We start from the raw sequence: 24,422 nt of genomic DNA on the forward strand, positions 1-24,422 counted from the left end.
ATCCACAAAATTTTTCTTTTCTGCTTTGTGATACTACAATGTCAGCTATCTTGAAAGGATAAGATAAGCAAGTAAAATGCTGTTCTGCTTCTATGCTTGACCTTCTCTCTGACCCTTCCTCGTATGTCTTTCATCTTGTTGGTCTCAACATTATAGAATAATTATAGTCTCTCTGATGTCCACAGTAGTAACTGCTTGTATCTCCAAGTGTTTCTATACCTTTGGGAAAATTATGCAGGCTGGTATTACAGACAATTAAAGTACAGTTTTGTGTAGAAAAATAAGATATTTCAGTCTAAAAAAACACTTGGGGCAATAATTTACATTGTCAAAAGATGTGATTATGGGGAAGGGACATGACGAAGTGCATATGAAATTGGCAAAGGTCAATGTTAAAAGGTTTAAAACACTTGGGCCTAATTTGTACCTCCGATTCCAGGAGTATCATTTGTCCTTTGGAGAATAATGAGCAGAAATTCTTCCTTCCGTTTTGAGCATATTCTCTACTACATTAAGAATTAGGTTTTATTTTTCCTAAATAGGTTAAAGTCTCAACTCCCATATCCAGAATTAGATTCTTCTAATTTTTCTGTGTACAGATTTGCTCTTCAAGGAAAAGCCCAATTTAAGTGAAGAGATTGTGGGCTCCTTGCTTGCTTCACTGAAGGTGAGGCAAACTGGCATGGCGAACCACATATCATCCCAGCCCTGCAGAAATGCATCTGTCTACTTCATTGTGTTGTTTACTTTACGGCAATAAAATCTGAGGCAAAGTTGGATCTTGACCATTACTTTCAGGTAGTTCACAGCGTTTAATGGCTCCTCCCCCCAAGTAAGTTGTTAATTTCATGGGAAGATGGATCAGACCGCAGTGAACACTGAGAACTGAAAGTGAGACCCTGCTGAAGTCTTGTCTAACGCAAGCACAAGGTAAAGAATCAGCCACGGGACTCACATTAAAACAGATGGATCACTGCTTTGTCTGCTAAGGTGATAGGAAACTGCGACCAAAAGACCACAGAAGGCAGAGAACAGGGCTGGAATGTGTTGTGTACTCCAAGGTTCCTAAAGGAAAGAAGAACATTAAAAAATTATACGTAAGGGATGAAGTAGATAGAGATTCATTGAGACCAAAGGCCACTTCCTAAAAAGCTAGTGTTTCATTCACTCACTAAATGACTTTAGTGCAATTCTTTTAATCTTTCAGTAGTTCCCTTGCCCCTAAAATTTCTATTGTCTACTTATCATTCTGGTTGCTATACTATGGGTGACGTCCAGTTTACTGATGTCCTTACCTGAAACGTGCAGACTGAATGTGATGCTCCAAATGTGGACTGACCAGGGCATAGTACAACACGATTATTACCTCCCTTATTCTTGATATTTTATCTTCTTGAGGGTGGGGACCTTCATTCTTGTATCTGTATGCCTAGCACCTAGGATGGTACCTAGCAAAGGCTCTTAGTAAATGCTTGCTGAAGTCTTAGATCTCATTAGCTTTTTTGGTTCCCATATCACACTGCTGTTTCTATTTTTTAATTATATAAACTCCCAGTTCTTTTTCACACAAACCATCACTGCCAAATTTAAATTCCCTCCATCCTTTACTTGTGCAGTTAATTTTCTGAATTCAATTATAAGACTTTGTATTTTTTCTATCGTATTTATTTTTTCTACATTTGAGTTTTGTTCTAACTTGCTGCGACCTCTTTGTATTTTTATTTTCTAATTCAACAGGTTACCTGTCCCTCCTAGCTCTGTGTCATCTACAAATGTGATAAGCATGGAATCTATGCCTTCATCCAAGTCATCAATAAAAATGCTGAAAAGCACAAATCCAAGAACAGATTCCTAGGGGAATCCACTAGCAATCTCTCCCCAAGATGACAATGATCCACTTATCACTATCTCCCTGAGTCTAATATTCAAATAGCTTTGAATCTACCTGAATCTAGGTCACATCTCTTTATCTCATCCTGTAAGACATTATGAGAGACTTTGCTAAACACCCTTTCTGAAATGCAGGATTAATATGTCTATAGCATCCCACCAGTCTAAGAAAAATAAAGAATAAGATTAGTCTGGTATGGTCTGTACTTATGAGCCCCTGTAATGTTTTCCTTTCTAAATGCTCAAATGTGGCCTTGATGATGGTATGGTTAAGTGGATCTGGCATTGTTTGAATGACCAGACCCAAAGAGTACCCATTAATGTGTCAATGGAGGGAAGTCTATAGCACATTCTCCCAGAGACTTGTCATTGGCTGTATGCCATTTGATATGTATATTAATGACACAGAAGGATGGATAGAGCGCATGCCTATCAAATTTTCAGATGCCATAAAATTAGAAGGAATAGTTAATACTTATCAAGGCAGAAACAAAATTCAAAGAGATTTCAATAGGCTAAAATGAGAGGAAACATGGTATGGTAAATAAAGAACTAGACTTGGAAACAGAAACATCAAGGTTCAAATCCTGCTTCAGACATTTAGTAGTTGTGTGATTCAAGGCAAGTCACTTGACCTCTCTGTGCCTCATTTTCCTTCCCTGTAAAATAAGGATTTAGGTTCAATGGCCTCCTAATTTCCTTTTTACTTCTAAATCTATAAGCCTATGATCTCATAAAATGAGATTGAAAGGGGATGAATATAAAGCCCCACAAAGGGGTCTAAAAAGTGCACAAATGCAGAATGTGGGGAGCGTGACTAGGTAACACTTTCACGAGAAAGCTCTGCGGTGCAGAGGGTTAGCACTCTGAAAATTCAAAATAAGTCAACAGTGTGACTTAGGAGCCCCCCCCCAAACTAACACAAACTTAAGCTGCAAAAGGAAGTAATACATTTAAGACTGGGGAGGGGATAGTTCCACTGAATTTTGTCTTATTCAGACTAAATATGGAGTCCTATGTTCAGGTCTGGGTGACATATTTTAGGAAGGACACTGCAAAATTGGATCATGGGTATCAGAGGATTGGTATCAGTACAATAAGACCTTCAAGATCATGCCATGTAAGGAATTATTAAAGGAATAGGAAGAGTTAGCTTAGAGAAGGAAACATTAGGGGAGAAACTATGTGTCTTCCAATGTTTGCAGGTCTGTCACGTGAGAGAGGAATTTTGTTCTGTTTGGCCTTAGGATGCAGAACTAGGACTCAAAGGTAGAAATAATTTCAGCTTGATTTAAGGGAAACTTTCTTATATTAGATATCTTCAAGCAAAGCCTGGAGGACCACTGGTCAGTTATGCTGTAGATAGAATGAATTCCTGTTCAGCAATGAGCGGGTCTTTGGATTAGAGCACTAGGCCTGAAGTCAGGAAGACTCAACTTCCTGAATTCAAATCTGGCCTCAGACACTTACTAGCTGTGTGACCCTGGGCAAATCACTTAACCCTGTTTGCCTCAGTTTCATCATTTGTAATATGAACTGGAGAAGGAAAGGCATGTCAGTATCTTTGTCAAGAAAAACCCAAATTGGGTCACAAAGAGTCAGAGATGTCTGAAACCACTGAACAATAACAACAGGGAGTGGGTCTGGATGACCTCTGAGGTCTCTTCCACCTTTGTGACTCTGTGCATGAAGGAGACAAAAATGGCAGGCCTCATTTTCAGAAAGGGTTACATGCTCCTAGAGAAACAGAGACTGCATTCCTCAATCCAAATATATTCATCACAGAATGCTATCTTTTGACAAGATGATAGATTACCAGATCCAGTCTCTAAATTCCAGGCTTATCCTTTTCCTTCCTCCTACACTTGGATCTATGTAAAAGGAGAATCTTAGCCAAGAAAATTAGGGAGAGAATGAAATATTGGTGTTGAAATCAAATGAAGATTGGATAGTACAACATGACTAAAATAGGAGTAACACTATGGGATTAAAAAAATGATATGGTTTAAGTGGGCTCTTCTCACCCTCAGACAATACAATCCAAAAACATATATGTTATTTTGAAATGTGTCAATCTTTTTTATCCTTATGCTGTTGCTTCATTTCCTTTTCTTTGTGTCTCATGTATTCTTCCTTCAGTTCTTCATTTGCCAACTAGATTGAAAGCTCCCTGAGGGCAAGTGCTTGTCAAATATTTCTTTCATATCTCTACCCCAACCCAAGCCTAGCACAGAGCTATACACGTGATGATGCTCAATAAATTCTCTAATATGAAAATTTGCTTCTATTACATCTTAATGATTTTTGCTTCTCTGACATCCTTTTCTGGTTCCCTTCTCTGTCAGGTAAATTATATCCCCTTTCTTTATTTTTTAGTTTGTTCTTACAAAATGAAAAGAAAAAAACACTACTTGAGAAAAACCTTTAAGACATTCCCCCCCCCTTAACTGTGTAAGATTTCTCATTCATTCTATTGTATCTTGCTTTGTTAAAAAGTGCTTTCTTTATATAGTTTTGTTCTGTGCTACTTTCTAAATCAGAAACTCTCAAAGGCAATGCTTGCCTTTTCTTTAAAATGTGCCCTAGATGCAGTCTGTGTATGTAAGCCCTTTAGGCATCCAACATCTACTCTTTAGTTGACATTATAATTTGAGAATATTAGATTGTTTGGTTATTTCACATGACCACAAATTATTCCCTTCAAAGACACTTCATTTATTTGAATATTGATCCATAAAGCAGAGAGTCTTCATCTAGTGATCAATGCAAAGTCAGTAAGATGGGACCGCAAATTAAACAGTTAAAGATGACCATCATTCCCACAATATGAAACATCAACTTGATTAAATATGATTTCATCTTCATCTTGTTAGGCAAAATAAATGAAATGATGAGAATTCAAAGTGTCTTTTCTTTTCTTTTCTTTCTTTCTTTCTTTGTTTCTTTCTTTCTTTCTTTCTTTCTTTCTTTCTTTCTTTCTTTCTTTCTTTCTTTCTTTCTTTCTTTCTTTCGCAATTGGGGTTAACTGACTTGCCCAGGGTCACACAGCTAGTAAGTGTCAAGTGTTTGGTCAGAGGTCAAATTTGAACTCAAGTCCTCCTGACTTCAGGGCCAGTGTTCTATCTACTGTGCCACCTAACTGCCCCTAAAATTCAAAGTTTCTTAAGACAAATCACATCAAAGAATTAAAAAAGTAAATACTTTGCACTTGGGTTAAAGAATTCAAAATCTCTTGAAAATATGAGACACGGAAGAATTATCTCAAGAAATGTTTTATGTAAACTAACATTTATGTTGTATTGTGGTTTCCAGAGTGCTTTTTCCACACCACTCTTATGATATAGATAGGCAGTGCAGGAATAACAGTTATGCCCATTTTACAGATGAAGAAAGATGATGAAGGACTTGACCATGATTACCTCAGTTAGTCAATATTGGAGCCAAGGATCTAAAAGTAGGTCTCTTCAAGTAGTGGAATCATTATTGTATTTAATGTCAGAGGAACAAGCTTTGAATTCAGGCTCTGCTTCTTACTACTTGGAGAGTTTCTTAACAACATCTGGTGCTCAATTTTGTTATCTATAAGTTGACCTTTAAGGTTGAGATGACCTTCAAGGTGCCTACAAGTTCTAAATATGAGATCTTTTCACTCCTCGGCCAGCACTTTCTATGATATCGGGATATCTCTCTAATAAATGTGGACACAGTTTTCATTGTAACAGCAAAGATATACGTATCAGATGATCTGTACATAAAACTAGTAAAATACATACTTTTAAAAATGTATTTAGATGGGCAGGGCAGCTAAGTGGTACAGTGGATAGAGTGCCAAGTCTGGAATCAGGAAGAAACAGCCTAGTTTTGCCTCTCCACTCTCCAATATTCCATGCTGCCTTTCACGAATTATCATAGGATGTCAGTGATTACATAAAAGAGTTCATTAACTAAACAGTGGTACATCAGCCCTTCTATAGAACAGGCACATAACTGGGGCAGCCAGGTTACACAGTGAATAGAGCACTGGGCTTGGAATCAGAAAGACTCATCTTTCTGAGTTCAAATCCAGTCTCAGACACTTGCTAGCTGTGTGACCCTGGACAAGTCACTTAACCCTGTTTGCCTCAGTTCCTCATCTGTAAAATTAGCTGGAGAAGAAAATGGCAAACCACATCAGTATCTTTACCATGAAAACCCCAAATGGGATTGCAAAGAGTCAGACATAACTGAAAACAATTGGATAACAATGACAAAGAGCGTATAATACATCCTGTTGGAATATTTTATTACTTTGCCAAACTATACACACTTTAAGCTTATACTTCTCATTAGATAGCAATTATCATTTATTATTAATCCTCAAATTCCTTCTGGTGTATGTCCTATATTACACTAGACTAAATCATTCTACTCATTCCTTCACACATGTGATTTCTTTCATGCATAATCAATAGCTTAAGGTTAAATTATTATAGATGAAAGATAGCGTGTCCACAGGAGCAGGAGAGAAGTAATAAATACATTTTTCAATATAGTGGAGGCAAAGTAAATGCCAGAATGACATATTTCTTCCCCTGAGGAGTGTGTTATGTAGCAGGTCTGGACGCCACATTTCAGGTCTTGCTTTGCATGCTTTTCAGCCTTGACTCTTATCTCCATATGGATCATTCCCTTAGGAATAGCTGGGTTTTGTTTTGTTTTGTTTTGTTTTCCCCTGACCTCTGACAGAAAACAAAGTGGCAGGCCACCCAGATGGTCCTAGGTTCTTGACTGGAAATTTGCCCGGGGAGTCCAATCCCTTGACTTGATCTATATAATGTAAGAGGCAAATTTCCAACTCAGATGATTCTGTAATGATGAGGCTATTTAGAAATCATCATGAATTCCTACTCCATTCATGAACTGGTGAGACTTTGGACTTGTCTGTCTTTAAGTGGAAGCAAAGGGATATTACAACTAGAAGAGAATTTAAAGGTCCTGTAGTCTAATCCTCTGCTTTTATAGATGAGGAAACTGAGGCTTACCCAAGTAGAATGATGTGCATGAGGTGTATAACAGAACCAGTGTTTTCCTTGATTTCCATGACTACCCTGACTTTTTCCTCTAATTCATCCTGATTGACTCCAGCGTCCCCATACGACTTCCTAGTCTGGGGGCATAACAGGTCCCAACTATGTGTACCCAGGGCCTCTCTGTCTCAGTAGGTGCCTGACACCACACAAGTCATCATACCCTGATGACTGACTGGTCAAATGCATTCCTTCTTGACAAAGAGAGGGGCTATGTCCAGAAAAATCTAAGTGACACTTTATCTTCATTTTATATCCTTGCTGTGTTAGGGCAAAGTAAACCTCCTCCTTTGTTCAATGACTCACAAGTGCCCTATTTCTTCCCAACATGAAACCTAAACTAAGAGGGCACCAGTGTTAGAGGTGTGCCAGCAACAAGGCCACATAGATAATCATTGCCAATGCTAAGCACTAAAAGCACTATACCTCCCTGGGAGCATCAATGGCCTTCTCACACTGTTCTCTGACTCTGGAAAGATCCTGGTCAGTCTTTTTTGAAGGAAATTCATCACAACACGAGGAATTATGAACTCTTAAAGTTATAGTATGCCTTTATGCAACGATTCTTGATCTGGAGTCTGTCAGCTTATTTAAAAATTTTTTGGCTTTTTTTTTGTGAGGCAATTGGGGTTAAGTGACTTGCCCAGCGTCATGCAGCTAGCAATTGATTTATTAATATTTAATTGGTTTCCTTTGTAACCCTACATATCATATTTATTTTATGCATTTAAAAACAGTATTCTGAGAACAGACCCACAGGTTTCACCAAAAAAGGGGTCTGTGACACAAAAAAGGAGTTAAGAACCCCTGCACTAAAGTGTGGCCTGCTGATGTGTGGCTTTAGGCCTCCTTCTGTTCACAGAGGAACAGGATGACAAAGAAGAAGAAATGGAAGGAGCATTCTGTCTCATGGATGCAGCAAATGTTTTCTGGCAAGCTGTCTCATCTCATTGAGGGGGCTCTTGAATCAATAGAACCATTAAGCAAGAAAGCAAGAAAGAGAAAGATAGCCCATAGGTAGGTAATAGTTACACTGAAAGAACTAGTATGAAATATCAATAGTTTCATCATTGTAAAAACCAAAATGTACTGGGCTTCAAAGTAGTATAGACTTATTCTTCATGAATGGGCAAGGCTATTTCTCTGCAGAAGACCAGTTGGATGTCTTCATAAAAAAAGAAATGAATGAGAAATGGTTTAAGGTTATGAGGACTGAATAAAAGCAGCATTTCTTTTTCAACCTGTATACTGACAAAAAATTGACACATACTTGCAAACGTGCCAAAAGTCATGCTTCTCCTAATGGCCATTATATGTTGGGTTAAAACTAAGCATGGAAGTTAGTAGAAATGAAGGTTTCATCTAGTTTAGGCATGCATTTTCCTTCCTCTGATCTTTTTATAAAATGTCTCTCATGTCACTCTTCTTTTCCATTTTCCACCTCAATTTCTTTAGGCATTTTAAATTCAGCAACATTGTTATATAATCATGTTTTGCAGATTTGCTTTTGTGTTTTAATCACCATTGCTCTCATTATCATAAAAATAAAAGAACACTTTTTTTCCCCTTTCCTAGACCTTCTCTGGTATAGGAAACTCACTACAAGTTGGTCAGCATCTTCTAAACTGACTTTTGAATAGTAAAGAGACTTGACCAGGGTCACACAGCAAATAATGTTAGCTATTCTGTAGCTCCACTGGTCACACAAGAGGAATCGGATTTAAGCTTCAGCATGTAAAATTTTAATTAGATACATGAAGGACTTTCTTGACATCCTGAAACTGGTAGTAGTTAAATAATGAAGTGGATGAGCCAGGAAAGTAGAATTTCTTTTAGTAAACATCTTTACAAATAGGGCACATGTCAGTCTTGGGTAGCTTAAATGTAATTTGGCTGGGACCAGAGGCCCTTAGTAGTCCCTTCTTGCCTTGTAACTACACTGGACATAAATATGTCACTACTTGGTAGTTCTGAAAATCTTAAAACTGAAACTAAAACTGCTATTATCTTAGTTGTTGTTTAGTCATTTTCCAGTTGTGTCTGACTCTCTGTGATCCCACATTTGGTGTTTTCTTGGCAAAGATACTGGAGTGGTTTGCCATTTCCTACTCCAGCTCATTTTACAGATGGGGAAACTGAGGCAAACAGGGCTAAGTGACTTGCCCAGGGTCACACAGCTAGTAAGTTTCTGAGGCCATATTTGAATTCATGATGAGTCTTCCTGCTTCTAAGTCCAGTGCTTTATCCACTGCACCACCTAGTTGCCCCATTATCTTAGTACAACTATTTAATACTTAAATACATATATGTGTGTATATATATGTATATGTGTATGCATGTGTATGTATATTCGTGTATAGTATATACGTGTATATGTGTATATAGATATTATGTGTGTGTGTGTGTGTTTGTGTATGAAAGTCAAATCATAAATATTCTTTTTCCTGGATCTCTGATTTCACTGTATTTTACCCTGACCTAAGCCAACCATGCCCAGGTCAATTTCATACCATGTCATAGCACATTCCTTCCTATACCTCTCTGCTTTAACTTGGCCTCTTGCTTTCTAACTTTGGCTCTGACAACATCAATTAAATCAATAGTACTATTTCTGGAAAGGACTTGGTAATTTATTGTCCTGTAACTGTATTCATCATCCCTTTGACTTCCCTGATGAAAACACTCCTAGTCCACCACTCCCCTTTATGTGTTATCTTTAACTTAAATACACAATAAGAAAAAAAAAAGAAACATTATAAACCTAAATACAAAATAAGGGAAAAAAACATCATGTGCACAGCAGAATGTAAGAGATTCAAAATACATAGCAATAAACTTCCATTTCAAGAAAGCCTATACAATAAACACTACACATTGTGTTGAGACCTGTATGTGTTATCTTCTGCTATTAGAATGTCAGCTCCTTGAAGGCAGAGACTGTCTTGTTTGCTATATCCCCCCAGCAAATGGCATAGTTCTTGGCATGTAGTAAGTACTTAAATAAATGCCTTTTACATTCATTCCTCTTAGATAGTTCTACCTTTCTGTTCTATGGAACTCAACCCTTAATAATTAAAAAGTCAGTTTTGTGCCCTTATACATCCCAGTTACAATCTGCAGTTTAAGGCTTGTTCCAAGCTCATGCTCTGGGAAACTCCTACTGAAGTTGACCAATAAATAGGAAGCAGACATTTCTAAAAGGATTGATAACAAGCCCCGGAGAATACATCTGTCAAGTCAGAGAGCTGGTGCATAAACAAAAATGCATTTGGGGATATTTGTTGGTTTTTTTGTTTTCATTGACTGACCTGAAGCAGGATTCTTGAAGAAAATTATAAAAAACATACAGTGTATGGCATAAAAGGCCTTAACTCGGAAAATTTTTTGTTTCAGTGTTCAAGACTGTACGAGGAGAAACAGAATGGGCATGCTGACCCAAACAACCCAGCTGGCATCGCTAGAGGAATTCTTTCTGACAGATTTTTTTCTTTTCTGTGCATTTATGACTAATGATAAACTTTTCCTGCCTTAATAATTTAACCAAGTATTTGCACAGATTTTCTCCCTTCTATCTCCACCTTGCTAAATATATTATAGAATGAAATATACATACATGTATATATACATATATATGCATATCTAAAGAGATGTGCATATATATAATTATACATATATATGTGTGGATATTGGGCAGGTAAGTGGTAGAGTGGCTAGAACACTGGGCCTGGAATCAGGAAGACCTGAGTTCATTACCAACCTTACTAATGTATGACTGTGCGAAAGTCACTTAACCCTATTTGCCTCAGTTTCCTCATCTGTCAAATGAACTGGAAAAGGGAATGGCAAAAAATCTGGTATCTTTGTCAGGAAATGGTGTCACAGAGTTAGACAAGATTGAAACAATTGAACAATATATGTGTGCATGGACATATATGTGTATAAATGTGTGTATATGTGTATGTATACACATTTACATATATATTTATGTATGTCTTCTCTGACTCCCAAATAGAGAAATAAAATTATATGCATACACATTTCAATTCAAGAGCTATAATGGTAGTTGTTTTTTTAAACATAAGTATAAAAAATTCACATATAAGAAAATACTTGAGAGGGAGATGTGGTTTTAAACAATTTATCACCCACTAATAATGAAGTCTATAATATTTGACAGTTCTCTTCAAAATTAACATCTCTAATTGCTCTGCGATGGGTCTCAAGAGCCTCTGAATTGGGAATGATATGAATTGATGAGTGTTGGCTCCAGAAAACTCCCATAGGTGTTGAAATGTTTTTATGTAGTAGAAATAAAACTCTTATAGTCCTAGAATTTTACAGTAAGTTTCATATGCATCTGTAAATTATGTTGGTTTAATGTATAGGTAGTACAGTTTTGTTTAAAAACACTTTGAGAAAAGAACCATATCTTTGAAGGGAACCTACTTTTCCATATTGTTCCTGAGAAATTATAGGTATGTATTTGTTGAAATATACTGTCCAAACAAATTAAAATTTTAATTATTTAATAATACCAGGAGGCCAAATTCTCATTTTACTCTATATCTCACATCAGTTTTAAATAGCTTCTTTAAAAAAGAAAGAAAAGGAAAGAAAAAGGAGATATCCCTTCTCCAAATAACTAAAGGTACATTTTTAAGTTTCGTATCTTCACATTTACTACAACTTGGAAGACCTACCCCAGTAATAAATTAGTTTGAAAGCTAAAAAGAGCATATGAAGAACATTTCCCACAAGGATTCAGTCATATAGGAATCTGGTGTAACTTTACTATTTTGTTGACTCCATAGTTCACACAAATTTCATGTCAACCATGCCGGCTTCTGTCAAGTCTCAGCTAAAATGCCATCTTCTCCAGGAAGCTTTCTCTATCCCTCTTTATTCTAGTTCCTTCTCTCTATTGATTATTCCCAATTTAACCTTCGTATAGCTTGTTTGTACATAACTTATTTACATGTTATTCCCCCCATTAGATTGTGAGCAAGGACGGTTTTTTACCTTTCTTTGTATCCCCGGTGCTCAGCACAGTGACTGTTACATAGGAGGCACTTCATACACATTTAGATAGATTTAGCATGTGACCCTATACATGTGTGGGCATTCAAGAGATACTATTCTATGACAACAACAGGGATAGCTGACATTTACATAGTTTTTTTATATGTGCTCCATCATTAGATCCTCAAAACAAAGTAAATTCTAGAGTGATGTAAATACTATTATTTTCCCCACATTACAAATGAGGAAACTGAGGCTCAGAAGGTTGTGACTTGCATATGATAACACAGCTAATAATTGCTTGAGGCAAGATTCTAATCTAGGTCTTTCTGACTCCAAAACCCAGTGTTCTTCCTCCACCTCTCAGTTACCTTTTTTCTTTTCCCAGAGGAGGATCTTCCTAACCTTTTCCCTACCCCATTTTTTGTTTTAATCCTTACTTCCACAAAATATCAACACTTACTTTGTAGATGGGTATGGGTCAAGAATAATTATATATTATAGACTTGCGATTGTGTTTGTGATTGTGTTTTTCACAATCTTAGGGAAGAATACAGAGATGTCTTCTCATTTTTAAGAACAGAGAGTTTCCTCATGGTCTTAGACTGAATGTTCTCTTAAAGATACATGTACACAAACAACATGGTATAACTTAATAGGAGATGTGTATGGCAACAGGTTCTCTAAGAGATCAAATGAAGGAAAGATCACTTCTGGGTGATGCAATAACACCTTCCTGCCTTTCCCAAGCCTTTTAGAGATGTAGCCCTCTTTCTACTAACCACTCAGATTCAGTCATTTTCCATTCCACCACTTCAAGTACCCTCTTATTGTCCTCTAACCACTTTCTCCAATTAAGTCAATTACAAAACCTTACCAACACTTTCTCCATAACATCTCAAGGGTTTATACCATATTCTGCATCCTCTCTACTAAAGTACTAATCTAAATTTTACTTTATCGAACTATTGCAATTTGTTTTACAACAATCTATATGTCGGGGCAGCTGGGGGAGCAGTGGATATAGTGCCAGACCTGGAGTCAAGAAGACTCATCTATGTGAGTTCAAATCTGGCCTCAGACACTTACTAGCTGTGTGAACCTGGGCAAGTCACTGAACCTTGTTTGTCTCAGTTCCTCATCTGTAAAATGAGAGGGAGAAGGAAATGGCAAACCTCTATGGCATCCTTGCTAAGAAAAACCCCAAATGGGATCAGGAATAATCTCTTAACCCTGTTTGCCTCAGTTTTCTCATCTGCAAAATAAATTGGAGAAGGAAATGACAAATCATTTCAGTATCTCTACCAAGAAAACCCTGTTTGGACATGAATGAACTAATGAAGAACGACTAATGTATATGTCTCCATTGCCTACCCTGGCTGACCCCATCTACTATTACCAACTAATTCATTTTAAATCCTGCTTGACAAAATCTCTAGGATTGGCTTTTTCCTCATTTTTAAAATGAGGTGGTTGGACTATCTAAGATCACTTCCAGATCTAAATCTTATGATTCTACTGGACATTTGTCTGTAGCTAATGGAGCTACCCATACTTTACTCCCCCAGGAGACAGAACAAAATTTGAGAGAGTAGTAATGGACTACTGTTCTTGAAAATCCTGCCCAGTAGCCTGGTGTCATGAGAATGAGCCCATCTTGCTTGATGATAAAGTCTGACTTTATCAAGCCCTATTCCTAATGGGTTCTAAAAGACTCATAAAACACACTTAAAGAGCCCTTTTCCCTAAAGTATAAACATCAATGACTATGTTTCAAAGTCCTTAACCAATGTTGCCCCCTTCCCAGTCTGTATGATTGAAGGCAAACCACTCATTCCTATTTTTGCTCAGCCATCTTCTACCTAAAGATGAGGAATGCTCCACCTTTTCCCAACTTTGCAGCCATTCCCCTTTTGTAGCTTTGAAGTCATAGCCTCTCTGAAACTATCTGCTGTTAAACAGAGCTTGATCCCCATTAGTCTTTTTATGACCATGACACATCATTGTCATCACATGGAGGAAGCATGCTCTAGAAAAGACATTGCTAAACTTTTCAAAATCATAAATGCCTTATGCTAAAAAGAAATAAAAGTTTATAAAACCTCATTCAAATGGGAGTTTCAAATAATCAATTAATAAACAAGCATTTATTAAATAGCTATTACATGATAGATGTCAAACATGTAAAGACAAAAATGAAACAGTTCCTTATGTGGGGGAAGAGAACATACACATATGTAAGTATATGTTTAAATATATGCAAAATAAATCTAAGGCAATGTAGTGAAGGAGAAGCAGGAGATAGAAAACTGGGCCCTAACACAGGAAAACCTGGATTCAAGGACTGACATATACTGATTGGCTTACTGTTGGCAAGTCACTTACCCTTTCAGTGTTTTAAATAACTGTCTAAGACTATAAGTTGCAGGTAGGTGCAAGATTGCACTGGGGGAAGAAATTTGCTCCCCTGAGAATTCTCAGTACTACACAGGCCCAGTCCCTATCTCTAATTTTTTTTAGGGGGGAGGCAAAGGAAGGCACTAGAAACTGGGAGGATGAGGAAAGGCTTCATGTAAAAGCTGATACTTGAGCTGAGCTTTGAAGGAGACGAGATTCTAAAATGCATCTTAGCCATATGGAATATCAAGTGTAAAAGCATAGTGATGAGAAATAGTGTCAAGTATGAGGAACAACAAGGCAAATGTGGTGGATCAAAGGGAAATAATGTACAATATGGCTCAAAAGGTAGTTTAGGACTAAGTCGTAAAGGGCTTTAAGTTACAAACAACAGAGTTTGTACTCAAAGGATAATGCTACATATATTTAGTATTATCCTTTGAGTACAAACTCTGTTGTTTGTATATAAATATACAAATATATATATATATTATATATATGTATATATATACATATATATATAATATATATATATATGTATATATATGTATATATATATACATATATATATATATATATATATATATATATATATATATATATATAATATATATATATATATGTATATGTTTGTATTTCAAACTGAAACTAGCTTATAGCCAAGAGGAATCCTGACATAATAATATTATTATGTATGTTTGAGGGTAGTAAGGTTGGGAATGAAAACTGTTGTTGGGATTGTGATAAAATTAGTTCTTTCCTTTTATGTTGCTCCTTATCTGGGTCAAGGTGAAAACAAAAGTAATACATTTTCCAACTCTAATAGTCACACTTACACCATTTGTTTTCTGGCCTACTTCTTCACTGACCTGTGGAACAAATGCATTGCTGTGAGGGCAACAGTATCATTTGGAAGCAAAAGAGGAGAAAGGAGCTAGATTTAGAAATGATATCCTCCTGCGAACTTAAAATATGGAAAAATTTCAGCCATTTCACAAAAGCACCTACAACCTACTTCCACTTGTAAAATACCCCACAGAGGCCTGGCAAGCTTTCGCAGAATCCTAGGGTTCTTCAAAATACAGTGTGAAAAATAAGTTCCTAAGGAAAAGAGACCTGGATTGTAACTGTTCTGTCCAAGGTCTTTCCATTGCCTTTCTATTTATATATCTTGTATGTACATTGTTTGTATTTTGTCTCTCCCCCATTAGAATATGAGCTCTTGAGGGCAAGGACCATGTTGTTGCCTTTCCAAAGAAATCCCCAGCACTTAGCACAATGGCTAGCAAATAGTAAGAGCTTCAATAAAAGTTTATTGATTGACTCCAAGGTCATCAGTGGTCTATTCACCAATATAATTTGGTCCTTTCTTCCTATAGACGAGCATCTCATCAGATCAGCTATAGAGTGATGAATTTTTCAGTCACACCGATTCATGAAGACAATTTCCTAAGGCATGGTGGAATTATGAGCTCTGTAAAAGGAGACCTCATATTGACAAAATACAGATCTATAATGAAATGAAGTGTAAAAATATTTCTGTTTCTATCATCATCTTCCTCAACTGATAGTATTGGTCACTGTTGACAGTATCCTCTGTCTAGATAATTTCCTCCACCTTGGTTTCTGTAACACTTCTGTTTCATGGTTCTCTCCCTACACTCCAACAGCGCCTCTTCTTCACTCTCTGCATCTCCTCTCACACTTTCAACATAGACATCTCCCAAGTCTCTGCTCTTTGTCCTCTACTTTTTTGTCTACGTTCTTGATCTTGAAGTCCTGGTCCAATTCCATGACTACAGTTTTCAACTTTATCTATAAGAAAAAACTGTAAAAATCTAGATGACCCCAAAATCTGCTATCACTTCCAACTTCTCATAAAAGCTCCATTTCCATATTTCCAGCTGCCTCATGGATATCACCAGTTAATGTCCTATTAGTATCTCAAACTTAGAATGTACGAAGTAAACATCCCATAGTGGATAGGAAAAAAACACTTGATATTGCACCAAAAGACCTGACTCTGGCTCCGATATTTCTGGGCAAGTGCCTTAATTTCTCTGTGTCTTGATTTCCTCGTCTTATAATAAGAGATTTGTTCTGATGTTGCCTTGTGACCTTGAACAAGTTACTTCAAACTATCTTGGCTTCAAATGCTTCACAGGTAAAATGTGAGCATTGAACTAGATGGTGTTTGAGGGATCTATAATCCTATCACTAGATAATCTCCAAGGTACTCACTTGCTCTAAATCCTATGTTCCTGTTCTCCTTTTCACGTTCATTTCTGTTATTAGTGACAACACCCATCCAGCAACCTAGACTCAAAATCTCAGAGCTATTTTTGCCTTTTCTCCTCTCTCTGATCTCCAACATCCAATCAGCTGCCAAGTCCTATTAACTCTACTTTCAAGGTATCTCTGAAACCTACCCTCTTCCCACTACCACATTTGCTATCTTTTAGTTTAGGCCCTTATCAGCTTTCACTTGGCCATTTTTAATGCCTCCTAATTAATCTTTCTGACTCCTACTTTCCCCCACATACATAGTTCACAGTACTGCCCAGTTCCAGGCATGACTCAATGACTCTAATTTCAACTCTGCAAAAGAAACAAAAAGCAAAATAAAATAATTTATGGTTCTCTCTTGACTACTGAATAAAGTATAAATTTCTTATACAGACATTGAAGACCCTCACAATCTAGTTCCAATATTTCTAGACTTATTACAGACTACTCCTCTCAAAGTCTCTTGTCTTTGCTCATGCCTGGAATGAACTCTATCTGAATCTAACATCTCAGCCTGGTAGTGTCCATCAGTCTTTCCAGATTCAACCAATGCCATGTCTTTATCCAAATTTAAAGTGATTTTTTTTTCCAAATTTCTTGTATTAATTTCCTTGGAATGGACACTAGCACAGTATTCAGTTTGTAGTACTAATCTGACACAGAAGATGCTTAATGCATGCTTTTTGATTACTTGTACTTGTCTTTTGAATTTACTGCACTGTTTTTATTAGTTATTTATGCATGTTTTATCCTCTTGTTACACTGCAATCTTTTTTGAGGGCAGAGATTATACTTCAGTTCATCTTTGCATCACCAGTGTCTACCACAGTTGACTCCTAAGTGCTAGTTAATATTATTGAATTGAAGTTAAGATGCAAAGTTTCCAGTTTTAGCTCTGCTACTGATTCATTCTGTGATCTTGGTCAAGTAACCTCTCCGGGTTTCAGTTTCCTCATTGCCCAAATGAGAGCATGAGGATCATAATTTCTATTATCTCTTCTAGCTCTGACAAGTTTCTAGTTCTATGACAGCAGTTTGCCTTGCTTTACTTCAGTTTTAAAATAGCAAGGGACCATGCTATCATCTTACTGTGTAATCTTCATATATTATTAAGTACAGGGAAGGCTTTCCATTAATAATTGTTAATAAAACTTGATAATAATAATAAAGAACGGGTGTGATAATGGATGATTTCAAATCTACCTCTGATATTACTTGTGTGATTTCTGACTAGTGACTCAACCTCTAATGTATGCCTAGGATTTAAGAAATAAGCAAGTTCTAATACATATTGGTCAAGGTCATTTCCATATTGAAATTTCCTCTCCTTGATGAAATCTAACCTCCTTAGAAGTTAATGATGTCAAATTATAATAAGAATACTTTAAAATATAATCTCTTAATAAAGTAATAATGATAGTAGCAACTACTTTAAAGTATGAAGAGTGTTTCATATACTTAATCTCATAGAAAACATGAAAGTACAACTAATTACTTACTAAATCTCCCTCCAGGGGGAAAATATGCCAGTTGTTTCCATATATCACTGTCTAATACACAAGTCAATCAGGAATTCTATTTTCCTGTTCCACACTACAAATGTGGAAGAAGGGGGGAAAAGGCACCTGAAAATAAATGACAACTAATTTGCTTTTACTAATTAACATTCTGGAAAGCAAAATTAACTCACAACCCTTCAGTCTGGTTCCAAGTTTATTAACCTATAAAGCTATTTTCAGTAACCAATAATAAACAACAGTGATGAATAAAGATACCCAGGCAGGCCAGAGAAATCTCTTAGGTAATGTGTAGAACGTGTTGTGATAGCTCACCAGAGCCCACCATCCTAAGGCAGTTGAAAATAGAGCAGCCAATAAACTCACTGAAGCCAAAGAATAAGCAACAAAGGCATAAAAAAGTACATCATTAAGTATGAAGGGAGATCACAGCTCTGGGTTTGGGTGCATTAAGCTAAAGAGAGCCTTTTATTCCCCTACCACCACCAAAAAAAAAAAATAACAAAACAACCCCTCCAATTTGCGAGCTATTCTTACACAACTCAAGGAACTTCATACATGTTGTATTTGAAAATGACATCAATCTAAGAGACCATTAGGAAATTCTCTGTGCTAAAAAAAAAAGCAGAAAAAAGGACAGATTGTTCTGATCTCATGTGAAAATACAGCCCTCAATCTGTAGTTTATAAAGAGATGGTAAGCATCTATGGACTGCATTGTCTTAGGCTGGTGTAGTGGAAAGACCAGCAGACTTGGGATTCAGAAGAGTCTGAAAAAGTCATTCCACTGCTCTGTGTCTCAGTTCTTTATCTGGAAAATAAGCTGATTTTCCTAAAACATAGGTCTCAGTCTAATATGTTTAGCATATAACATATATGGTAATACATACATACATATACATATATACTTATACATACATATACATATACATATATATGTATGTGTGTATATAGATATAGATATAGATGGCTAGGAATTACTCCTTTGTTTGGAATCTGAAACTCTTCATAATGTGATCCCTTTTTTCCTTAATAAGTTCAGTGACTGACTTACAATCTTTCTTTCCTCTCCAACTTTTGCCTTCTTACTAGGGGATTTCAACATATATGTTGTTACTCCTTCAAACAACTTAACTTTCTAGTTACTGAATTTATTTATTTCCCATGACCTACATTCCTCCACCCCACCACAGCTACACATAGAGATGTCATATCCTTGATTTGCCATCACCCACAAATGTTCCATTTCCACATTTACTTACTGTAATTGATCGCAATCTATTGTCATTCCACCTCTCCCTCTGCCTTGCAATACCTAATCCTATATTTGAGCCTTACAATAACTCTGTTTATCTCCATTTTATAGATGGAGAAACTGAGGCTCAGAGAAGTTAAGAGGATTGCCTGTGGTAACATAACTAGTAAGGGTTGAGATAGGATTTGAACTCAGTATTTCTTGACTCCAAGTCCAGCCTTCTTTTGACTATCTCATACTAGTAGCAGACACATAGTCAGGGCTTAATAAATACTAGCCAATTGTAGAGGTGGGAGTGGGGAGCCCTGAAGAACTTTTATTCAGCTACTCTGGAGAAGGGTGGACCAGTTTAATATAGACTACAGATGCACAGAGGTCTCCATCAACAAGAATAATTTATTATCATATCATTATAATCTATTATCAACAGTATTATTAATGCTATGAAGACAACTAATGAAATTCCTGAAGAGTAGAAATGACCATCAACTAGATCTGGGAAAAGATAAATAGCTTATATGGTAAAGGTAATTTGCGGAGCTTTATCTGAAGCAATAGTAATTCCAATATACATAATGCTCATTAAGCAAACTTAGAACATGGCCCCATTGAGAACAACAGGCTTAAAAATGGTTTAGAAGTCTTCAAAAACTTTCCAGGGGAAAAAAGTCAAGAAAGGGGTAGGTAGCATGGTACAAAGTAGAAAAAGTACAGATTCAAGCCAGGGGACCTCAGTTCAAATCCTGCCTTTGACACTTACCACTTGACCTTGGGCAAGTCATAATCTCCCTGGGCCTTACTTTCCTCTTCTATTAAATGAAGGGGTTGGCCTAGATCTAGATGGTATCTGAGGTTCCTTTAGTTCTAGATCCTATGCAATCTGCAGAGAAGCCCTGGTGCTTTAGTCCAGGTTTTTCCATATGATTTAAGTCATATTGCATATACATATTTTTAAATAAAAGTAGTCCTGTTTACCCCAATATTCATGGTGATTATCACTTTTGACTTTAATAAAATAAAAATTATTTTTTCACCAGGCTATACTCCAGATTTCACTCTCCATTATGCTTCAGGCTCCTCTTCACCCATCACTTCAGCCCTAGAATTCACCCTTCTGAAGTACCCTCTGTCCCAGTGTCCTCTCCCTCTGATTGAATAATGCCTTCCAGAACCTCCATTAAGAATACCCAGGCTTGATACTTCTCTTTCCTCTCCAGGCTGCACTCTTGACTTTCTCTACCATGCTCCAACACTTGGGGTATTTTTCTTCCCTTGCCCACCTGCCCCTTTTTTAGTTTCCTTTTATGGGTTCTCTTCTTCCATTAGAATGTAAGCTCCTTAGGAGCAGGGACTGTCTGTATTTGTATTTCCAGCACTCAGGACAGTGTCTTGGCACATAGGAAACGCTTAAATATTTGTTTACTAACTGACCACTGATAGTCATGATGACTATCACTTTTAGTTTTGATAAAACAAAGGAAAAATAAATATTGGTTTTGACTCTCAAACTTGGAACTATTGTTGCAAAAACAAACTTTTAGATTAATAACATTCAGCAATTATAGAACACCCTCTAGCCATCAAATCACTTTAGAAATTTGATTAAAATTTACCTCAATAAAAAGCAGCTAAATATCGTCTTTAAAAAAGATGGTCAAAGAGAGGCTAAGATCTATCCTAAGTCAACAACAACAAATCACAGCTAAGGTTAGAGCCCAAGTTCTGAGTATGACTCTTAAAACGACTACATGAGATAATGCCTCTTACTCATTTACATTTATAAGTCTCTTAATTCAGTACCTGATCAATATTTGTTAAAATTTTTGCTTCTTTACTACTTATTCATCCTATTTTCATTTCAGAATCTACTTAAAAATCAATCTGGATGTTTTCTTAACATATCACCACCTTAAGACAGAGGATTAAAGATTTCATAGATAATGTTCTCAGTTCTAAGCTTCCTATTACCTTCCTCCTGGTGTAGAGACAAGATAGAACATGTGAGATGATCTTTCTGTTTGCTTTGAATTACTTGCTTAAAATCACCAGGAGAAAAGTCCCATCAAAACTCAAATTAGGTATAATTTTTCTATGTAAGCAGAAAGAATGACTTCTTATATAGATTAATTCACAAGTAATCTGTAAATCTTGCAATTATTACCTGAAACCTTATGTTAGCATCAAAAACCTGAGTTTAACCCACAGGCAAGATTGCTTATCTACAAAAAACTACTTGCTTGTCGATATTTCACACAATATTGTGTGAAAACAAGAGAGGTCTAAGTGAAAGAATATTTTAAAAAGGAATTCCTTAGTAATGCTAAACATATACATAGAACACTAATCACACAGCTAAGCTTTCCTTTTTTTAGCATTTAAATTTATTTTAAACCTAAATACAAAATAAGAAAAAAGATCATTGTCATATGCACAGTAGAACATAAGAGAAGATTCAATATAAAGCAATACATTTTCATTTCAAGAAAACCTATATAATAAATACTATGCATTATTTTCAGAGCTGTCCATTTACTTTATATTTTCCCCTACTTCCCCCTAAAGCCAAGCTTTCTTAAAGCTTTAATGTGCTAAGTTCAAGTTCTTCTCCTGGGCATCATAATCATTCTTTTTTCACATTGAAAGCTTTCTAAACTTTCTTCGAACAGAATATAACATTCTGAGTTGGGAGATCAGGTCAGTATTTTCTCAAAACGTTTCCAGCAGACAAAGACCCCTTACTCCATTTCATGGTTCAACTGCAATGCAAGGTCTGTTTTGGACTATACTATGTTCATGACCACAATTCCCTCCAAGCTGAAAGTCGTAGACAACACCGCAAAAGTCTATGAAATCACATCTTTTGCCTTCATGGCCAGCTTGAGCTATTTGAACGAATGAAGAGACATTCATTAAGCTCTATGTGCTTGCTAGGTGCTGAGCACCAGCAATATAAATACAGTTCCTGTTTTCATAGAGGTTACATTCTAATGGGGGGAAAATGGGGAAGAATAATGGCCAAGGATAGGTGTTTTGATCTGGGAAGTCAAAGAGATAATAAGTTGAGTCATAAGGCAAAAGACTGATACATCATCATTAGGAGTGGTAGTGTTGATTTGATTACAGTGTCAGCACGTACAGACACACAGACAGACATACATATCTTAAGGTCTTTAGTTTTTATCTATTAATCCATGTATTAATTATTAATCAACCAATTTATTAATTTAATTTATGTAATATATTTATTAATCTATAATATTAGAACAAAAGGCAAGAGACAAACTAATAATTCCCAGTTTGGACTTCTAAGTGAATGCTGGGCACACAACTGCTAGGGATCGGTATACAAATATCATTTTGCTTAAATCCCAGCACTTATATGTGTAATCCTAAGCCAGCTTTTCTAACAGTGGAGGTAGGGAGGATCAACCCAATACAAATTCATAATGTACCTTTCTACATTAATACCATAAGGTCTTTTCCAGTTCTAAATCTATGATTCTGTGAGCAATCAATCAATAAGTATCTATTAAGAACCTATTATGTGATAGACAATGTGCCAGGATTGGCACTGAGGATACGAATTTAAAAAAACAAACCTCAGTGAGCTTACATTCTAACATAATCACCTATGTACCTCACAGACATAATTTTATCCTATATAAATAATCTTATAACTTATGAATGAAGTTCTGGTATTACATTCTACATCGCTGAATATTTTGTAACATGGAGATTACTGGCATTATCTAGTACTTAATTATCTAGTTTTTATGTTTTTGTTGTAGCTGTAATAGACTACAAACACTTTAGACAAAGACTAATTCATTGTAGTAATTTTTGCATTCCTACAAGACCCCTCTGAACACTATATGGGTGAGCCAAACTCTACTTATATGTCCTCAAACAAATGCATTCCTGCTTGTGAACCTTTGCTTGCATTTTTCCAATGCCAAAAATGTCCTCTTTTCCCTTCTTCATAGGTTAAATCTGAGCTATCCTTCTGTTACCTGGATTTATAGCTGAGTCTGAAGCATAGAAATCTCCTAACTGCAGGAGAGAATACTGATAACATGCTACCTAACTATGTGATGGGAGAAGATGGTGCAAGAGATTTGAAGAGGAGAGACATTCTTTCTTCAAGAGAGATATGTGCGGTTCCAGACTCTCTTCATGCCCTACTCCAGTTACGTGAATAGAGAAAGTTTGATTTTGGAAGCTGTAGATATGTAAGAGAAGCTGGCTCCACAAAAGCTCCCTCATTTCCAGGTTGTCTCTCTAGAGATTTCAAGGAATTTCTTCTTGGTTGAGATTAGGACCTCTGTTGGTGGAATTGAGATCTCATCTTGCTACTTTAAAAAAAAAAAACTCAATCATTCTGTTTACTTTGTGATATAATCTAAATAACTTATCTTATTACTGTTTGCAATCTGTTTACACAAATGAGTTTACTCACTATTCATTATAAGTGATAGTCTTTGGTATAACTAGCATTTAGTGGGAAGGGGTTAAGCCTGTATATGTAAGCTCTGGGCAATCCTCCCCCTTTAAGATGAATCAGAGAAGTGTTTTATTTTTAAACAACTGTATCCCTAGATCAACAATATTTAGGGGTACAGATAGATATAATTCTAGTCCCCTAAGAGATTGTTCAGCCTGTCAGTGTTCAGGGACTTGCCTGCCCCGCCCTAGCCATTTTCCTAGGGATGGTCCAGACCTCAGATTATATCTGTCAAGGACTCTGACAACTCCTATTTAGACAGCTCATGTAGACAAACACATATTACATGGTCACACACATCCCACACATATTACACTTTAAATCCTAATTCAGATGCCACCTTTTCTTTGAAGAGTTTCATGATTCCTCTGCTATTAACAACCTTCCACTTCTCACAAAGCATTGTTATTCAAACCTCTTAATTATCCTATGTTATTGTGCATTCTAGGTTTTTTGTGTATATTTCTTATCCCTCTAACTAGGTTATAAGCT

At 36.4% G+C, this 24,422-nt stretch overlaps 1 protein-coding gene across 1 annotated transcript in view; it reads right to left on the minus strand.

The window, feature by feature from the left end:
- PCNX2 (pecanex 2) overlaps positions 1 to 24,422 on the minus strand; it is a 363,956-nt gene that overhangs the window by 211,049 nt on the left and 128,485 nt on the right. Inside the window, 1 exon segment of the mRNA XM_021000480.2 lies at positions 956 to 1,065. Within this exon segment, the coding sequence (XP_020856139.2) occupies positions 956 to 1,065 (110 nt within the window).

The sequence above is a fragment of the Phascolarctos cinereus genome, unplaced genomic scaffold, assembly GCF_003287225.1.
Source record: "Phascolarctos cinereus isolate Bilbo 61053 unplaced genomic scaffold, phaCin_HiC Scaffold_5;HRSCAF=322, whole genome shotgun sequence".
NCBI classification, from domain to species: Eukaryota; Metazoa; Chordata; class Mammalia; order Diprotodontia; family Phascolarctidae; genus Phascolarctos; species Phascolarctos cinereus.